General features: G+C 54.5%; 1 protein-coding gene across 1 annotated transcript in view; it reads right to left on the bottom strand.

Annotated features, from left to right (window-relative positions):
* Positions 1–3,303: 3,303 nt before the first annotated feature.
* The window catches only part of MAPK15 (mitogen-activated protein kinase 15), a 68,154-nt gene continuing 53,733 nt past the window's right edge, over positions 3,304–17,724 (bottom strand). The window contains exons 11-15 of the mRNA XM_069959759.1: positions 5,896–6,001; positions 5,536–5,797; positions 4,201–4,295; positions 3,964–4,113; positions 3,304–3,760 (exon numbers count right to left, since the gene is read on the bottom strand). Coding sequence (XP_069815860.1) covers positions 3,557–3,760; positions 3,964–4,113; positions 4,201–4,295; positions 5,536–5,797; positions 5,896–6,001 — 817 coding nt within the window. The 3' untranslated portion in view covers positions 3,304–3,556. The remainder of the gene's footprint in view (positions 3,761–3,963; positions 4,114–4,200; positions 4,296–5,535; positions 5,798–5,895; positions 6,002–17,724) is intronic.

The raw sequence follows: 17,724 nt of genomic DNA, 5'->3' as shown, positions 1-17,724 counted from the left end.
TGCGTGACCTGTGAGGATGGGGGACGTTCCCGGGAGGAGTGTGCGTGACCTGTGAGGATGGGGGACGTTCCCGGGAGGAGTGTGCGTGACCTGTGAGGATGGGGGACGTTCCCGGGAGGAGTGTGCGTGACCTGTGAGGATGGGGGACGTTCCCGGGAGGACTGTGCGGGAGTTGTGAGGATGGAGGACGTCCCCGGGGGGAGTGTGCGGGAGCTGTGAGGATGGGGGATGTCCCCGGGAGGAGTGTGCGGGAGCTGTGAGGATGGGGGACGTCCCCGGGAGGACTGTGCGGGAGTTGTGAGGATGGAGGACGTCCCCGGGAGGAGTGTGCGGGAGCTGTGAGGATGGGGGACGTTCCCGGGAGGAGTGTGCGGGAGCTGTGAGGATGGGGGACGTTCCCGGGAGGACTGTGCGGGAGTTGTGAGGATGGAGGATGTCTACGGGAGGAGTGTGCAGGAGCTGTGAGGATGGGGGACGTTCCCGGGAGGAGTGTGCGTGACCTGTGAGGATCAGGGATGTTCCCGGGAGGAGTGTGCGTGACCTGTGAGGATCAGGGATGTTCCCGGGAGGAATGTGCAGGAGCTGTGAGGATGGGGGACGTTCCCGGGAGGAGTGTGCGTGACCTGTGAGGATCAGGGATGTTCCCGGGAGGAGTGTATGGGAGCTGTGAGGATCAGGGATGTTCCGGGAGGAGTGTGCGGGAGCTGTGAGGATGGGGGACGTTCCCGGGAGGAGTGTGCGTGACCTGTGAGGATCAGGGATGTTCCGGGAGGAGTGTGCGTGACCTGTGAGGATCAGGGATGTTCCCGGGAGGAGTGTGCGTGACCTGTGAGGATCGGGGATGTTCCCGGGAGGAGTGTGCGTGACCTGTGAGGATCGGGGATGTTCCCGGGAGGAGTGTGCGTGACCTGTGAGGATCGGGGATGTTCCCGGGAGGAGTGTGCGTGACCTGTGAGGATCGGGGATGTTCCCGGGAGGAGTGTGCGTGACCTGTGAGGATCGGGGATGTTCCCGGGAGGAGTGTGCGTGACCTGTGAGGATCGGGGATGTTCCCGGGAGGAGTGTGCGGGAGCTGTGAGGATGGGGGACGTTCCGGGAGGAGTGTGCGTGACCTGTGAGGATCAGGGATGTTCCCGGGAGGAGTGTGCGGGAGCTGTGAGGATGGGGGACGTTCCCGGGAGGACTGTGCGGGAGTTGTGAGGATCAGGGATGTTCCGGGAGGAGTGTGCGTGACCTGTGAGGATCGGGGATGTTCCCGGGAGGAGTGTGCGTGACCTGTGAGGATCAGGGATGTTCCCGGGAGGAGTGTGCGTGACCTGTGAGGATCAGGGATGTTCCCGGGAGGAGTGTGTGGGAGCTGTGAGGATCAGGGATGTTCCCGGGAGGAGTGTGCGTGACCTGTGAGGATCAGGGATGTTCCCGGGAGGAGTGTGCGTGACCTGTGAGGATCAGGGATGTTCCCGGGAGGAGTGTGCGTGACCTGTGAGGATCAGGGATGTTCCCGGGAGGAGTGTGCGGGAGTTGTGAGGATCAGGGATGTTCCCGGGAGGAGTGTGCGTGACCTGTGAGGATCAGGGATGTTCCCGGGAGGAGTGTGCGTGACCTGTGAGGATCAGGGATGTTCCCGGGAGGAGTGTGCGTGACCTGTGAGGATCAGGGATGTTCCCGGGAGGAGTGTGTGGGAGCTGTGAGGATCAGGGATGTTCCCGGGAGGAGTGTGCGTGACCTGTGAGGATCAGGGATGTTCCCGGGAGGAGTGTGCGTGACCTGTGAGGATCAGGGATGTTCCCGGGAGGAGTGTGCGTGACCTGTGAGGATCAGGGATGTTCCCGGGAGGAGTGTGCGTGACCTGTGAGGATCAGGGATGTTCCCGGGAGGAGTGTGCGGGAGCTGTGAGGATCAGGGATGTTCCCGGGAGGAGTGTGCAGGAGCTGTGAGGATCAGGGATGTTCCCGGGAGGAGTGTGCGTGACCTGTGAGGATCAGGGATGTTCCCGGGAGGAGTGTGCGTGACCTGTGAGGATCAGGGATGTTCCCGGGAGAAGTGTGCGTGACCTGTGAGGATCAGGGATGTTCCCGGGAGGAGTGTGCGTGACCTGTGAGGATCAGGGATGTTCCCGGGAGGAGTGTGCGTGACCTGTGAGGATCAGGGATGTTCCCGGGAGGAGTGTGCGGGAGTTGTGAGGATCAGGGATGTTCCCGGGAGGAGTGTGCGTGACCTGTGAGGATCAGGGATGTTCCCGGGAGGAGTGTGCGTGACCTGTGAGGATCAGGGATGTTCCCGGGAGGAGTGTGTGGGAGCTGTGAGGATGGGAAAAATAATGTGGTTCCAGTACAGGTGGGTGGGCGGCGAGCTGAAGGCTTCATGGACTCCGGAGCTTTCATCACTCTGGTAGAACCCCATGTTGTTACTGTGGACAAAATAATCCCAGGACGGACAGCAAAGGTTTTATTGGCCGGTGGGGAGAAATGCGAAGTGACTGTTGCCCAAGTGACTCTGGACTGGGGGAAGGATCCATCCAACATGCAGTGGGGGTGATGGACAAGCTGCCTGCTGATATCCTGCTGGGTAATGATGGGGGAGACATCTTCTGGTAATACTGCACCAGTAGGACAGCAAGGGGACCTTACACTTACCAACCATGTACCAGATGCTGGTCCAGAAATATGGCACATAGGAACATGCTGGAACTGTGACAGTCATAGTCATTTATGGAGGAACTGTCCTCAGAACATACCAGCTGGTTACTTCTGCAGTGGACAGGGATCTCTGTGACACTTTACATGTAGTTCACACTAGAAAAACAATTTTGATGAACTTAGGAGCCTTCAGACGACCCCTAAACACGGGGAGATCTGAAGCTCCTTTCTCTGGGGGAGGGGATGTCACAGAGATGTGTTTGTTTATGTAGTTTTCTTCCTTGGTTTGTTGCTTGTTGTATCAGCATTGTACATTGTGATACTGATCAGGGACTTTTCTGACCCTCTGGAATCTTCTACACTCTCCGCAGGGGGGTGACTCTAGCTAGTGATATACCCTGCCATGTCTCAGAGGTAGATGTGGCTGGACATGAGGAGACTAAGCTGCGGCGCTCTTCTCACCATGTCGCTGTGTATGTGATATCTGAAGCTTCCATTGCATTGGTGTAAAGGACTTTATTGGAGAAAAGACTAACTGCTCAGTGCCCGTCTCTATTGGTCATGAGTCCCTTTCGTGACATAGAGAGCAGCTGGATCAGTATGATGATCACTGATCACCCACAGTGTAACTCGATCCCACAGACCGATTCACACCACACAAGACTAAATAAATAATCCACTTCTATTGAACAGTATAAAACACAACAGGATGACGTGACCAGAAGGTTTGGGGCTGGATTATGTACAAGGCACAGCTCTTATGGTGCACATTGGGGCCCGGTTGTCACCTCTACATGGATAAAGGCACTTGAGGATCTGCTGCAGAAGGAGGGCCACAGTCTGGAGCAGTAACACAGAGGGCCCCTGGTGATAGGGACCCACAGCAGGTTACTTCAGAGGATGTTCCCCCGTGTCCATCACTTGTCGGCCGGTGTGGCGTTCTGTAGTGTCAGGTTCTGCAGCGCTGACTTACTGATGGTCCCATAGGCCTGGGTGTAGCTGTGCAGCGAAGCTTTGGGGTCGCCCACTGTGCTCACATTGGATGCCCCCTGGAACATCTTCTTACTGAACTTCTGAGCTGATCTGATATCCCTGGTCTGTACTGCTGGGGAGCGCTGGTTCTGTCAGAGAAGAGAGGTAGAGATCAGCCAGTGTAGGGATCAGTAACGCCAGTATAGAGAGGACCTCAATTACTACCAGTACAGCGAGGACCTACGTTACTGCCAGTATCACCAGTACAGAGAGGACCCCAGTTACTACCAGTGTCACCAGTATAGCGAGCACCTCCCAGTATCACCAGTCTCCTCGGTTTCCTGGTACTTACCAGTCTGGCGCTGACAGCGGCGACGCTCACTGTCTCCTTCCGGGTCAGGGGGTTGTTTGGTGCGGCCGCTCTTGCCTGCTGGGTCAGTGAGGAGGAGCGGGTCCTGGTGACGGGCGCCGTCTTTCCTCGTGGTTCGGAACTTTTACTGACCTTGTGGAGAGAGCAGGATGGACAGATCAGCAGCAGGATTTATAGGGGGCTCCCAGCAGCCCTGGGGTCGTCATATAGGACACTTACCCCCTGTGCTGCCCCGGAGCTCATGGGGGGCTCGTGGCTTTGCTGACTTCCTGATCTCTTTTGCTGAGCGGCTCCTCGCCAGTGAGTGGTCCCGGCTACAGGGAGATAAGTTAATAGTACCGTGCAGTGATAACTGTGAGTCCCACATCCCCCACCCACATACCCGGAGGGACGCCCACACCCCATCCCTGCCCCACATACCCGGAGGGACGCCCACACCCCCTCCCTACCCTGCCCCACATACCCGGAGGGACGCCCACACCCCATCCCTGCCCCACATACCCGGAGGGACGCCCACACCCCCTCCCTACCCTGCCCCACATACCCGGAGGGACGCCCACACCCCATCCCTGCCCCACATACCCGGAGGGACGCCCATACCCCCTCCCTGCCCCACATACCCGGAGGGACGCCCACACCCCATCCCTGCCCCACATACCCGGAGGGACGCCCACACCCCCTCCCTACCCTGCCCCACATACCCGGAGGGACGCCCACACCCCATCCCTGCCCCACATACCCGGAGGGACGCCCACACCCCCTCCCTGCCCCACATACCCAGTGGGACGCCCACACCCCCTCCCTGCCCCACATACCCGGAGGGACGCCCACACCCCCTCCCTGCCCCACATACCCGGAGGGACGCCCACACCCCCTCCCTGCCCTGCCCCACATACCCGGAGGGACGCCCACACCCCATCCCTACCCTGCCCCACATACCCGGAGGGACGCCCACACCCCCTCCCTACCCTGCCCCACATACCCGGAGGGACGCCCACACCCCCTCCCTACCCTGCCCCACATACCCGGAGGGACGCCCACACCCCATCCCTACCCTGCCCCACATACCCGGAGGGACGCCCACACCCCCTCCCTACCCTGCCCCACATACCCGGAGGGACGCCCACACCCCATCCCTGCGACACATACCCGGAGGGACGCCCACACCCCCTCCCTGCCCCACATACCCAGTGGGACGCCCACACCCCCTCCCTGCCCCACATACCCAGTGGGACGCCCACACCCCCTCCCTGCCCTGCCCCACATACCCGTAGGGACGCCCACACCCCCTCCCTACCCTGCCCCACATACCCGGAGGGACGCCCACACCCCATCCCTGCCCCACATACCCGGAGGGACGCCCACACCCCATCCCTGCCCCACATACCCGGAGGGACGCCCATACCCCCTCCCTGCCCCACATACCCGGAGGGACGCCCACACCCCCTCCCTACCCTGCCCCACATACCCGGAGGGACGCCCACACCCCCTCCCTACCCTGCCCCACATACCCGGAGGGACGCCCACACCCCCTCCCTACCCTGCCCCACATACCCGGAGGGACGTTGTGGGTGATGGGGTTGTAACCTAGAGATTTGGTCTTCAGGGGGTTCTGCAGGGGATACTGGGGGCAGCTGTCACATTCTGGGGCAGGGTCACTGGCAGCAGTTTTCCCAGCAGCCCCTGGGACATGGCAGGTGTTTGGGGGCGTAGTGTCATGTGGGCGGCCTGCATCCGCTGGATCGGTGGCTGCAGGATGGCCGCTCTCCTGCTCTCTCTTCTGTCTCCGAGTATTTGTCTTCCTTTCTAAAATCATCTAAATGGAAAAAGAAAAGAAGAAAGCAATGATTGGCATGAGCCTGTCCAGGGGCGGAGACATCTCTGGGGTCATGTGACCAGGTTCCCCCTCCTCACCTCATATAGTTTGTTCCTGTACTCGGCCACTGACAGCTGAACATCATCATCCAGTGGGAGAATGACATCATAATCCAACGCCGGCTCCCGAGCCACAGAGTGAAACCTGAGACACAGAGGATGACAATGATGGGGGACAGACAGAGTACGGGGGTCAGTGATGGGGGATAGCCGGGTTAAGGGGGTCAGTGATGGGGGATAGCCAGAGTATGGAGGTCAGTGATGGGGGATAGCCAGAGTACGGGGGTCAGTGATGGGGGACAGTCAGAGTACGGGGGTCAGTGATGGGGGATAGCCAGAGTACGGGGGTCAGTGATAAGGGATAGCCAGAGTACGGGGGTCAGTGATGGGGGATAGCCAGAGTACGGGGGTCAGTGATGGGGGACAGCCAGAGTACGGGGGTCAGTGATGGGGGATAGCCAGAGTATGGAGGTCAGTGATGGGGGATAGCCAGAGTACGGAGGTCAGTGATGGGGGATAGCCAGAGTATGGAGGTCAGTGATGGGGGATAGCCAGAGTACGGAGGTCAGTGATGGGGGATAGCCAGAGTACGGGGGTCAGTGATAAGGGATAGCCAGAGTACGGAGGTCAGTGATGGGGGATAGCCAGAGTACGGGGGTCAGTGATGGGGGATAGCCAGAGTACGGAGGTCAGTGATGGGGGATAGCCAGAGTACGGGGGTCAGTGATAAGGGATAGCCAGAGTACGGAGGTCAGTGATGGGGGATAGCCAGAGTACGGGGGTCAGTGATGGGGGACAGTCAGAGTACAGGGGTCAGTGATAAGGGATAGCCAGAGTACGGAGGTCAGTGATGGGGGATAGCCAGAGTACGGGGGTCAGTGATGGGGGACAGCCAGAGTAGGGGGTTAGTGATGGGGGATAGCCAGAGTACGGGGGTCAGTGATGGGGGACAGTCAGAGTACGGGGGTCAGTGATAAGGGATAGCCAGAGTATGGAGGTCAGTGATGGGGGACAGTCAGAGTACGGGGGTCAGTGATAAGGGATAGCCAGAGTACGGAGGTCAGTGATGGGGGACAGCCAGAGTACGGGGGTCAGTGATGGGGGATAGCCAGAGTACGGAGGTCAGTGATGGGGGATAGCCAGAGTACGGGGGTCAGTGATAAGGGATAGCCAGAGTACGGAGGTCAGTGATGGGGGATAGCCAGAGTACGGAGGTCAGTGATGGGGGATAGCCAGAGTACGGAGGTCAGTGATAAGGGACAGCCAGAGTATGGAGGTCAGTGATGGGGGACAGCCAGAGTACGGAGGTCAGTGATAAGGGATAGCCAGAGTACGGAGGTCAGTGATGGGGGATAGCCAGAGTATGGAGGTCAGTGATGGGGGATAGCCAGAGTACGGAGGTCAGTGATAAGGGACAGCCAGAGTACGGGGGTCAGTGATGGGGGACAGCCAGAGTACGGGGGTCAGTGATGGGGGACAGCCAGAGTACGGAGGTCAGTGATGGGGGATAGCCAGAGTACGGAGGTCAGTGATGGGGGATAGCCAGAGTACGGGGGTCAGTGATGGGGGATAGCCAGAGTATGGAGGTCAGTGATGGGGGATAGCCAGAGTACGGGGGTCAGTGATGGGGGACAGCCAGAGTACGGGGGTCAGTGATGGGGGACAGCCAGAGTACGGTGGTCAGTGATGGGGGATAGCCAGAGTATGGAGGTCAGTGATGGGGGATAGCCAGAGTATGGAGGTCAGTGATAAGGGACAGCCAGAGTACGGGGGTCAGTGATGGGGGATAGCCAGAGTACGGGGGTCAGTGATGGGGGACAGTCAGAGTACGGAGGTCAGTGATGGGGGATAGCCAGAGTATGGAGGTCAGTGATGGGGGATAGCCAGAGTACGGGGGTCAGTGATGGGGGATAGCCAGAGTACGGGGGTCAGTGATGGGGGACAGCCAGAGTATGAAGAAAGAAGATTGTCCGGCTCCAGATATCCAGTCCCATAAAAGCAAACTTTTATTTGAAGATGAAACAGATACTCCTAGTCCAAAGGATCGACATGTTTCGGGCTACATGCCCTAAAACTTGATACACATTCACAATGACAAACCCCATTTAAAAATCTGTCCAGGTGGGATCAAGTGAGTAGACACCCCTCCCCCTAGGATACAATTAAAATGTGGAGAAATAATCCATGTGCTATACAAACAAAAAAATTTTTTGCATGTTTTGGAGTTGCTGACACAAACAGAGCATAAAGGACGCATGTGAACAGCAACCAACAAATTTGTCTTCAAAAAGCCAAAACATGCAGATTTACAAATACTGGTAACATGATTATAATAGATGCAATGAATGTAATCACCTACAGCATATAATGCATCCAGCAACTATATAAATATTCAGTAAGTGAGGAGAAGATCATGTCGCTGATTCAGTCCATTGGGGACTCTGGTGGCTAGAAGGAAAATCCAGTAACTTTCTCTATTCAGGAGTTTCCGTTTGTGTTCTCCCCCTCTTATTGGACAGGTGACTTTTTCAATGCCCGTAACACGTAATGACTCTGTGGACTCTGAATGGACAGTACGAAAATGCCTTGTTAGCATGGATACACTCGCTGTCAGGCTAGATACATCTGAGATATGGCGCCGAATGCGTTCTTTGAGAGACCGTGTAGTGCAGCCCACGTACTGAACCTGACACACATCGCAGGCTGCCAGATACACCACATGTGATACAGTGTTACAGGTAATGTATGAGCGTATACTGTATTCCTTGCTAGTTACAAAAGACTGAAGATTGGCCCCAGTTTTTAGATAGCCACATGTGATGCATCTGCCATGACCGCACTTGTGACAACCCTTGTGTGGTATCAGGCACTTCCTTCTTCATGCTGCTTACTGGAATATAGACTTGGTGATAGTTTAGAGCCAAGGGTGGGGCCCCGTCTGGATACCACTCGTACTCCCCCACTGACTATCTTGTCTATCAAGGGATCCTGCCTGAGAACCAGTAAATATTTGGTAATAATTTTTCTGATGTCATTAAATTGGCGACTAAAGGTGGTAACAAATGTGGGTATGGAGGCAGATGGTTGTTTGTGCTTTCATCACAGCAGAGTTATCTATCAGATCATTTCTGTTTAACCCCTTAGCGACCCATGACGTATCTAATACGTCATGGCGCCGCGGGGGGTGTTCAGAGCGGGGTCCCGCCGGGACCCCGCTCTGAACGGCGCTGATCCCGGCTGACACGTGCAGCCGGGCAGTGCCTCTGTTAGCCGGCGCGGGTCCCGTTGCCGCGCCGGCTAATTAAGCACTTCAATGCAGCTGTCAAACCTGACAGCTGCATTGAAGTGCTTTAGACATCACATCCCTGGTGTCTAGTGGGTCGGATCTCCCCCCCACGATGCGATCGCGGGGGGGAGATCCGTTCTTCTGGCAGTGCCGGGCCTCAGCGTCGGAATGGCGCTGATCCCGGCTCGGCAATAGATTGCTATGGCCTGCAGCAGGCCATAGCAATCTATGACCGATCTCATGGATCTTTGCTGTGTATATACTAGTCCCCCAGGGGGATCAGTGCTGTCTATATACAAGTCCCCCAGGGTGATCAGTGCTGTGTATATACAAGTCCCCCAGGGGGATCAGTGCTGTGTATATAGGAGTCCCCCAGGGGGATCAGTGCTGTGTATATAGGAGTCCCCCAGGGGGATCAGTGCTGTGTATATACAAGTCCCCCAGGGGGATCAGTGCTGTCTATATACAAGTCCCCCAGGGTGATCAGTGCTGTGTATATACAAGTCCCCCAGGGGGATCAGTGCTGTGTATATAGGAGTCCCCCAGGGGGATCAGTGCTGTGTATATAGGAGTCCCCCAGGGTGATCAGTGCTGTGTATATACAAGTCCCCCAGGGGGGCTTCTAGTGTATGTAAAAAAAAAAGTAAAAAAGTGTTTTTATTAATAAAAAATCCCCTCCCCTAATAAAAGTCCAAATCACCCCCCTTTTCCCATTTTATAAATATAAATTAATAAATAAATAAACATGTTTGGTATCGCCGCGTGCGTAATCGCCCGAACTATTAATTAATCACATTCCTGATCTCGTACGGTAAACAGCGTCAGCGCAAAAAAATTCCAAAGTGCAAAATTGCGCATTTTTGGTTGCATCAAATCCAGAAAAAATGTAATAAAAAGCGATCAAAAAGTCGTATATGCGCAATCAAGGTACCGATAGAAAGATCACATCATGGCGCAAAAACTGACACCTGACACAGCCCCATAGACCAAAGGATAAAAGCGCTATAAGCCGGGAATGGAGCGATTGTAAGGAACGTATATTTGGTAACAATGGTTTGAATTTTTTACCGGCCATCAGATACAATATAAGTTATACATGTTATATATCGCTGTAATCGTAACGACTTGAGGAACATGTATAACAAGTCAGTTTTACCATAGGGCGAACGGCGTAAATGCAAATCTCCCCGAAATCAAAACAAATTCGGTTTTTTTTCAATTTGACAGCGCAAATGATTTTTTTCCGGTTTCACAACATATTTTATGGAAAAATTATGCCTGTCATTGCAAAGTACAATTGGTTTCGCAAAAAATAAGCGCTCATATACGTCTCTAGGTGAAAAAATGCAAGCGCTATGGACTTTTAAACATAAAATGGAAAAAGCAAAAGCGCAAAAACGAAAATTGGCTTGGACCTTAAGGGGTTAAAGAGGCTGCTCTGTTATGTGCCTGTTCACACTGTGTAACCTCTAGACAACAAACCTTTTTGTAGCTTCTCTGATTCCGCAGCAAAAACGGTGTCATCTGAGCAGTTACGCCGTAAACGGTGCCATTCCCCATATGGGACGTCGTTCACCACATGGGGGGGGGGGGCAGGATGTGGCTAGTAGCAGTGAGTTTCCTGCATTTTCCTTTCTATAGGGGGAGATGTCAAATCTATTATTCCCTATCTAGATATTAATATCCAGAAAGGAAATCTTATCTCCGCCAAAGGTGGAAGTGAAGCTCAAATTCATGTCATTTGAATTAACATACCGTAGAAATTCCGAACATCTGTTGTCTGGCCCACACCAGACGATCAGCAGATCATCTATGTGCCTGCCCAGCCAGACTATCTCTTGGAAAAAAGGATTTTGCGGTGAAAAAATGTATAGCGATTCCCATAGCGACATATAAATGCCCGCTAGGGATGGGGAGAACTTAGCCCCCATAGAAGCTCCCGGCGTCTGCAGATAGAAATCGCCATCGAACATAAAAAAATTGTTATTCAAGAGATAGTCTGTAGCCAGGACAAGGTACTCCTGCAGAACCTGGCTATATGGGCTATGCATGTGAAGAAAGTCTTTCAGTGCCCGTAAGCCCAGGTTTATGGGGATCGACGAGTACAGTGCAGTCACGTCACATGTGGCTACACTGTAATTTGATTCCACAGTCATCATTTCCAAAAGGCCCAAAACATGCTTGGTGTCACAAATATATGTGGGAGTGACCTGTGGGAGTGGTTGTAAGAAATGGTCAACCCAGTCACCCAATCGTTCACCCAAGGAACCTATACCCGCCACAATAGGACGGGGAGGGGAGGAAAAAACCCTTTATGCACTTTTGGTAAAGAGTGAAAAATTGGGGTGACTGGTTCCAATACTCTCAAGTAATCATGTGTCCTCCGGTTTAAGACGCCTCTGTGCAGACCCTCAAGTAAGACTTTGTCCAGAGCCTTCTGGCAAGATTCTATAGGATTACCAGGCAGCTTCCTATAGCGCATAGGATCATTTAAAAGTTTTTTATTCATTATTTCATACAGGCCAGCGTCGAGAAGAACAACCATACCTCCCTTGTCCGCACTGCGGATTATGAGGTCTGGGTTCGCTCGAAGCTGGTCCATGGCAAGACGTTCTGCCCTAGGTAAGTTGCCTGCAGGAGTACCTTGTCCTGGCTACAGACTATCTCTTGAATAACAATTTTTTTATGTTCGATGGCGATTTCTATCTGCAGACGCCGGGAGCTTCTATGGGGGCTAAGTTCTCCCCATCCCTAGCGGGCATTTATATGTCGCTATGGGAATCGCTATACATTTTTTCACCGCAAAATCCTTTTTTCCAAGAGATAGTCTGGCTGGGCAGGTACATAGATGATCTGCTGATCGTCTGGTGTGGGTCAGACAACAGATGTTCGGAATTTCTACGGTATGTTAATTCAAATGACATGAATTTGAGCTTCACTTCCACCTTTGGTGGAGATAAGATTTCCTTTCTGGATATTAATATCTAGATAGGGAATAATAGATTTGACATCTCCCCCTATAGAAAGGAAAATGCAGGAAACTCACTGCTACTAGCCACATCCTGCCCCCCCCCCCATGTGGTGAACGACGTCCCATATGGGGAATGGCACCGTTTACGGCGTAACTGCTCAGATGACACCGTTTTTGCTGCGGAATCAGAGAAGCTACAAAAAGGTTTGTTGTCTAGAGGTTACACAGTGTGAACAGGCACATAACAGAGCAGCCTCTTTAAACAGAAATGATCTGATAGATAACTCTGCTGTGATGAAAGCACAAACAACCATCTGCCTCCATACCCACATTTGTTACCACCTTTAGTCGCCAATTTAACCCATAGGGGACACAGCCAGTTTTGGCGTTTAGGACACGGCCAAATTTTTCAAATATGACATGTGTCACTTTAAGCATCAATAACTTTGGAATGCTTTAACCAATCCTTTTAATTCCAAGATAGTTTTTTCCGTGACATATTCTACTTTATGTTAGTGGTAAATTTGGGTTTATAACTTTAGAATTTTTTTGTGAAAAAACTCCAAAATGTTGTGAAAAATTGAAAATAGCATTTCTCTACATTTGAAAGTCTCTGCCAATAAGGAAAATAGTTATATTACATAAATTATTTGTTAATTCATATCTAGAACATGTCTACTTTATAATAACAGCATTTGGTGCACATGCTTTTACTTGTTTAGGATGATAGAGGCCGTTAATGTTTAGTAGCAATTTTCTAATTTTTCATGAAAATTTCAAGCTGAGAAATTCTTTAGACACCAGTTCAGTTTTGGAGTATATTTTGGAGGCCTGTATACTAGAAACCCCCATAATTTACCCCATTTTGAAATCTTCACCCTTTCAAGTATTAAAATCTACAGTCACACAGTTTAACCCTTTGGGCATTTCACAGGAATAGCTGCAAAGTAAGAGTGAAAAGTTAGGATTACATTGGAATCTCTGCAAAGAAAATGCAAATTTTATGTATTTTTTACCACATCAATTACCGTTACCGATCCACCAATGCCGGCAATTGCCGATGCTGGAACTCCAGTGGCAGTTACACTAGACTGTCAGCTTCCGGTCACTGTTTGTGTAAACAGCGAGCATCTGAAGCCACGCACTTATAATACGTCATGGTAGAAGGTTAGTTTCAGCACGATGACGTATTATAACTGCATGGTGCGGCTTGGGGTTAATGACATCAGAAAAATTATTACCAAATATTTACAGGTTCTCAGGCAGGATCCCTTGTTAGACAAGATAGTCAGTGGGGGAGTACGAGTGGTATCCAGACGGGGCCCCACCCTTGGCTCTAGACTATCACCAAGTCTATTTTCCAGTAAGCAGTATGAAGAAGGAAGTGCCTGATACCACACAAGGGTTGTCACAAGTGCGGTCATGGCAGATGCATCACATGTGGCTATCTAAAAACTGGGGCCAATCTTCAGTCTTTTGTAACTAGCAAGGAATACAGTATACGCTCATACATTACCTGTAACAGGGCCGTATTTGCCACTAGGCACCCGTGGTCCGGTGCCTAGGGCGGCGCCCTGCGGGGAACACTTTTTTTTTTTTTTTAATAATAAAAAAACCTCCGTAGGCACCGGCCCACAGGTGCCTAGTCCTAGGGTGACGGAGCAACCGGGAGCAGGAGCAGGATGGGCAGGCTGGTTCCCTCCCCCCATGCAGCGCCGAGGTCCGGGGTGCGGGGCAGGGGTTGAGCTTCCGGCACACACAGACTGACAGAGGCCGGAAGCTCACAGCTGCAGCCCCGGATCTTCTCTCCTGCTCGGCGGCGCTCACGTGATGTGACGTCATCGCCGAGCAGGAGAGAAGATCCGGGACCGCGGGGCTGCAGCTGTGAGCTTCCGGCCTCTGTCAGTCTGTGTGTGCGCCGGAAGCTCAGCCCCTGCCCCGGACCTCGGCGCTGCATGGGGGGAGGGAACCAGCCTGCCTGCCCATCCTGCTCCTGGCCGCCCCGTCACCCCCCCAGCCTCTCCCCCCCGGCCCCACAGCGTCTGCCCGCCCCCCTGCATCCTCAGCTGCTCCCCTGCTGGGGTGCAGCCTCTGCCCCTACCCCCAGCCTCTCCCCTGCCCCCCAGCCCTTCCACCTAACCCTCAACCTCTCCCCTGCCCCCTCCAGCCTCTCCCCTGCCCCCCCAGCCTCTCTCCTGCCCCCCCAGCCTCTCCCCTGCCCCCCCAGCCTCTCTCCTGACCCCCCAGCCTCTCCCCCCTGCCCCACAGCGTCTGCCCGCCCCCCTGCATCCTCAGCCTCTCCCCTGCCCCCCAGCCCTTCCACCTAACCCTCAACCTCTCCCCCTACCCCCCAGCCTCTCCCCTGCCCCCCCAGCCTCTCTCCTGCCCCCAGCCTCTCCCCCTACCCCCCAGCCACTCCCCTGACCCCCAGACTCTCCCCTGCCCCCCCAGACTCTCCCCCTGCCCCCAGCCCCTCCCCCTGAATCCCAGCTTCTCCCCTGCCCCCCTACCGCTCCCCCTGACCCCCAGCCTCTCCCCCTGAACCCCAGCTTCTCCCCTGCCACCCTAGCTGCTCCCCCTTTCCCCCAGCTGTTCTCCCTGTCACCCTCAGCTGCCTCCCTTCCCCAGCTGCCTCTCTTCCCCAGTCCCCCCCAGCTGCCTCCCTTCCTCAGTCCCCCCCAGCTGCCTCCCTTCCTCAGTCCCCCCCAGCTGCTCCCCCTGTCACCCCCAGCTGCCTCCCTTCCCCAGTCACCTCCAGCTGCCTCCCTTCCCCAGTCCCCCCCAGCTGCCTTCCTTCCTCAGTCACCCCCAGCTGCCTCCCTTCCCCAGTCACCCCCAGCTGCCTCCCTTCCTCAGTCCCCCCCCAGCTGCCTCCCTTCCCCAGTCACCCCCAGCTGCCTCCCTTCCCCAGTCCCCCCCCAGCTGCCTTCCTTCCTCAGTCCCCCCCAGCTGCCTCCCTTCCCCAGTCCCCCCCAGCTGCCTTCCTTCCTCAGTCCCCCCCAGCTGCCTCCCTTCCCCAGTCACCCCCATCTGCCTCCCTTCCCCAGTCACCCCCAGCTGCCTCCCTTCCCCAGTCCCCCCCAGCTGCCTCTCCTTCCCTAGTCACCCCCAGCTGCCTCCCTTCCCCCCCCCAGCTGCCTCCCTTCCCTAGTCACCCCCAGCTGCCTCCCTTCCCCGTCACCCCCCCAGCTGCCTCCCTTCCTCAGTCCCCCCCCAGCTGCCTCCCTTCCCCAGTCACCCCCAGCTGCCTCCCTTCCTCAGTCCCCCCCCAGCTGCCTCCCTTCCCCAGTCACCCCCAGCTGCCTCCCTTCCCCAGTCCCCCCCAGCTGCCTTCCTTCCTCAGTCCCCCCCAGCTGCCTCCCTTCCCCAGTCCCCCCCAGCTGCCTCCCTTCCTCAGTCCCCCCAGCTGCCTCCCTTCCCCAGTCACCCCCATCTGCCTCCCTTCCTCAGCCCCCCCAGCTGCCTCCCTTCCCCAGTCCCCCCCAGCTGCCTCTCCTTCCCTAGTCACCCCCAGCTGCCTCCCTTCCCCAGCACCCCCCAGCTGCCTCCCTTCCCTATCACCCCCAGCTGCCTCCCTTCCCCAGTCCCCCCCAGCTGCCTCCCTTCCCCAGTCACCCCCAGCTGCCTCCCTTCCCCAGTCACCCCCAGCTGCCTCCCTTCCCCAGTCACCCCTGCTCTGCCTGCTTGCAGACTAGTTGTGGTCGGAGAAGTCTTCATGTTGGCTGCGAGTTGGAGAGGAAAGCAAAGAGTGAGCGACAGCAATTGGAGAAGATGTCACCTGTGAGTCATTAGTAACTGCACTGTAATCACTTCTATAGTGTGCAGAGCCTGTGTACCATTGGGGTCTAAATGGGTCAGTGTATTGTTGGTGGTAGTGTACTGACACAGCCCCGTGGTCACTACAGTACACTAGCCCAAACTTTTAAACTAGAATCCAACTACTACAACTCCCAGCATATGCTGAGGGCTGCAGACTGTCAGTACATGCTGGGAGTTGTAGTGCCTGCAGCTGTTGTAGTTGGGTCCTATACACTAGGTGCTTTGTGGAAGATCAGAATACATAGATCTGTGGGGGCTCAGTGCAGGGAAGTGACCCCAGAACATCACTAATAGGGGACAGAACAAAAACATCTCCCCCTATCCCCTATTAGTGATGTTCTGGGGTCACTTCCCTGCACTGAGCCCCCACAGATCTATGTATTCTTATATGCCACAAAGCATCCAGTGTATAGGACCCAACTACAACAGCTGCAGGCACTACAACTCCCAGAACAGTCTGCAGCCCTCAGGATATGCTGGGAGTTGTAGTACAGTAGTACAATCCTATGATAACTGCGGCTGTAGACAGATGTATTGCTGGACCCTCAGGGCTGATGGTTGTCACCCACAGATTGCAGCCACCAGGAGACTCTGCATACAGTGATTTATTACAGGGTTGTCCTCTCAGAGACTACAACTCCCAGCATACCCTGAGAGCTGTATAAGTGTAGGGGGTTCTGAGATTTGTCACAGATACAGATGAATTCAGGAAAGAAGCGGGTCAGCATGTCGTGTCTCACTGGTTCTATATTGGTGGCCCCAGGTACCCCAGTCCAACACTGGACAGAAGCGGCCCCCAAACTAAGACGTCCCCGGCCTCCTTCCTTCCTCCATCACGTCTGTTTGATGAGAACAGCGGCATCAAGCAGAGCGGCACCCAAGTGCCAGGGTATATACCATGCATGTGCAGCAACGTGGGGGGGGGGGCGCCTCTGCGTGCAAAGTGCCTAGGGCAGCATGAACTCTAAATACAGGCCTGACCTGTAACACTGTATCACATGTGGTGTATCTGGCAGCCTGCGATGTGTGTCAGGTTCAGTACGTGGGCTGCACTACACGGTCTCTCAAAGAACGCATTCGGCGCCATATCTCAGATGTATCTAGCCTGACAGCGAGTGTATCCATGCTAACAAGGCATTTTCGTACTGTCCATTCAGGGTCCACAGAGTCATTACGTGTTACGGGCATTGAAAAAGTCACCCGTCCAATAAGAGGGGGAGAACACAAACGGAAACTCCTGAATAGAGAAAGTTACTGGATTTTCCTTCTAGCCACCAGAGTCCCCAATGGACTGAATCAGCGACATGATCTTCTCCTCACTTACTGAATATTTATATAGTTGCTGGATGCATTATATGCTGTAGGTGATTACATTCATTGCATCTATTATAATCATGTTACCAGTATTTGTAAACCTGCATGTTTTGGCTTTTTGAAGACAAATTTGTTGGTTGCTGTTCACATGCGTCCTTTATGCTCTGTTTGTGTCAGCAACTTCTTTCTTCGTCTTTGCATTTGCTGTGTGCCATCCAGGCTTCCCAGCGGAGGTTCAGTGAGCTGCCTTACTTTTACTCCAACAGCCAGAGTACGGGGGTCAGTGATGGGGGATAGCCAGAGTACGGGGGTCAGTGATAGGGGATAGCCAGAGTACGGGGGTCAGTGATGGGGGATAGCCAGAGTACGGGGGTCAGTGATAGGGGGACAGCCAGAGTACGGGGGTCAGTGATGGGGGATAGCCAGAGTACGGGGGTCAGTGATGGGGGATAGCCAGAGTACGGGGGTCAGTGATAGG

This window comes from Dendropsophus ebraccatus, chromosome 2 (assembly GCF_027789765.1).
Source record: "Dendropsophus ebraccatus isolate aDenEbr1 chromosome 2, aDenEbr1.pat, whole genome shotgun sequence".
NCBI classification, from domain to species: Eukaryota; Metazoa; Chordata; class Amphibia; order Anura; family Hylidae; genus Dendropsophus; species Dendropsophus ebraccatus.
Note: the sequence above shows the minus strand (reverse complement) of the source record. Positions and strands in the feature narration are given on the sequence as shown.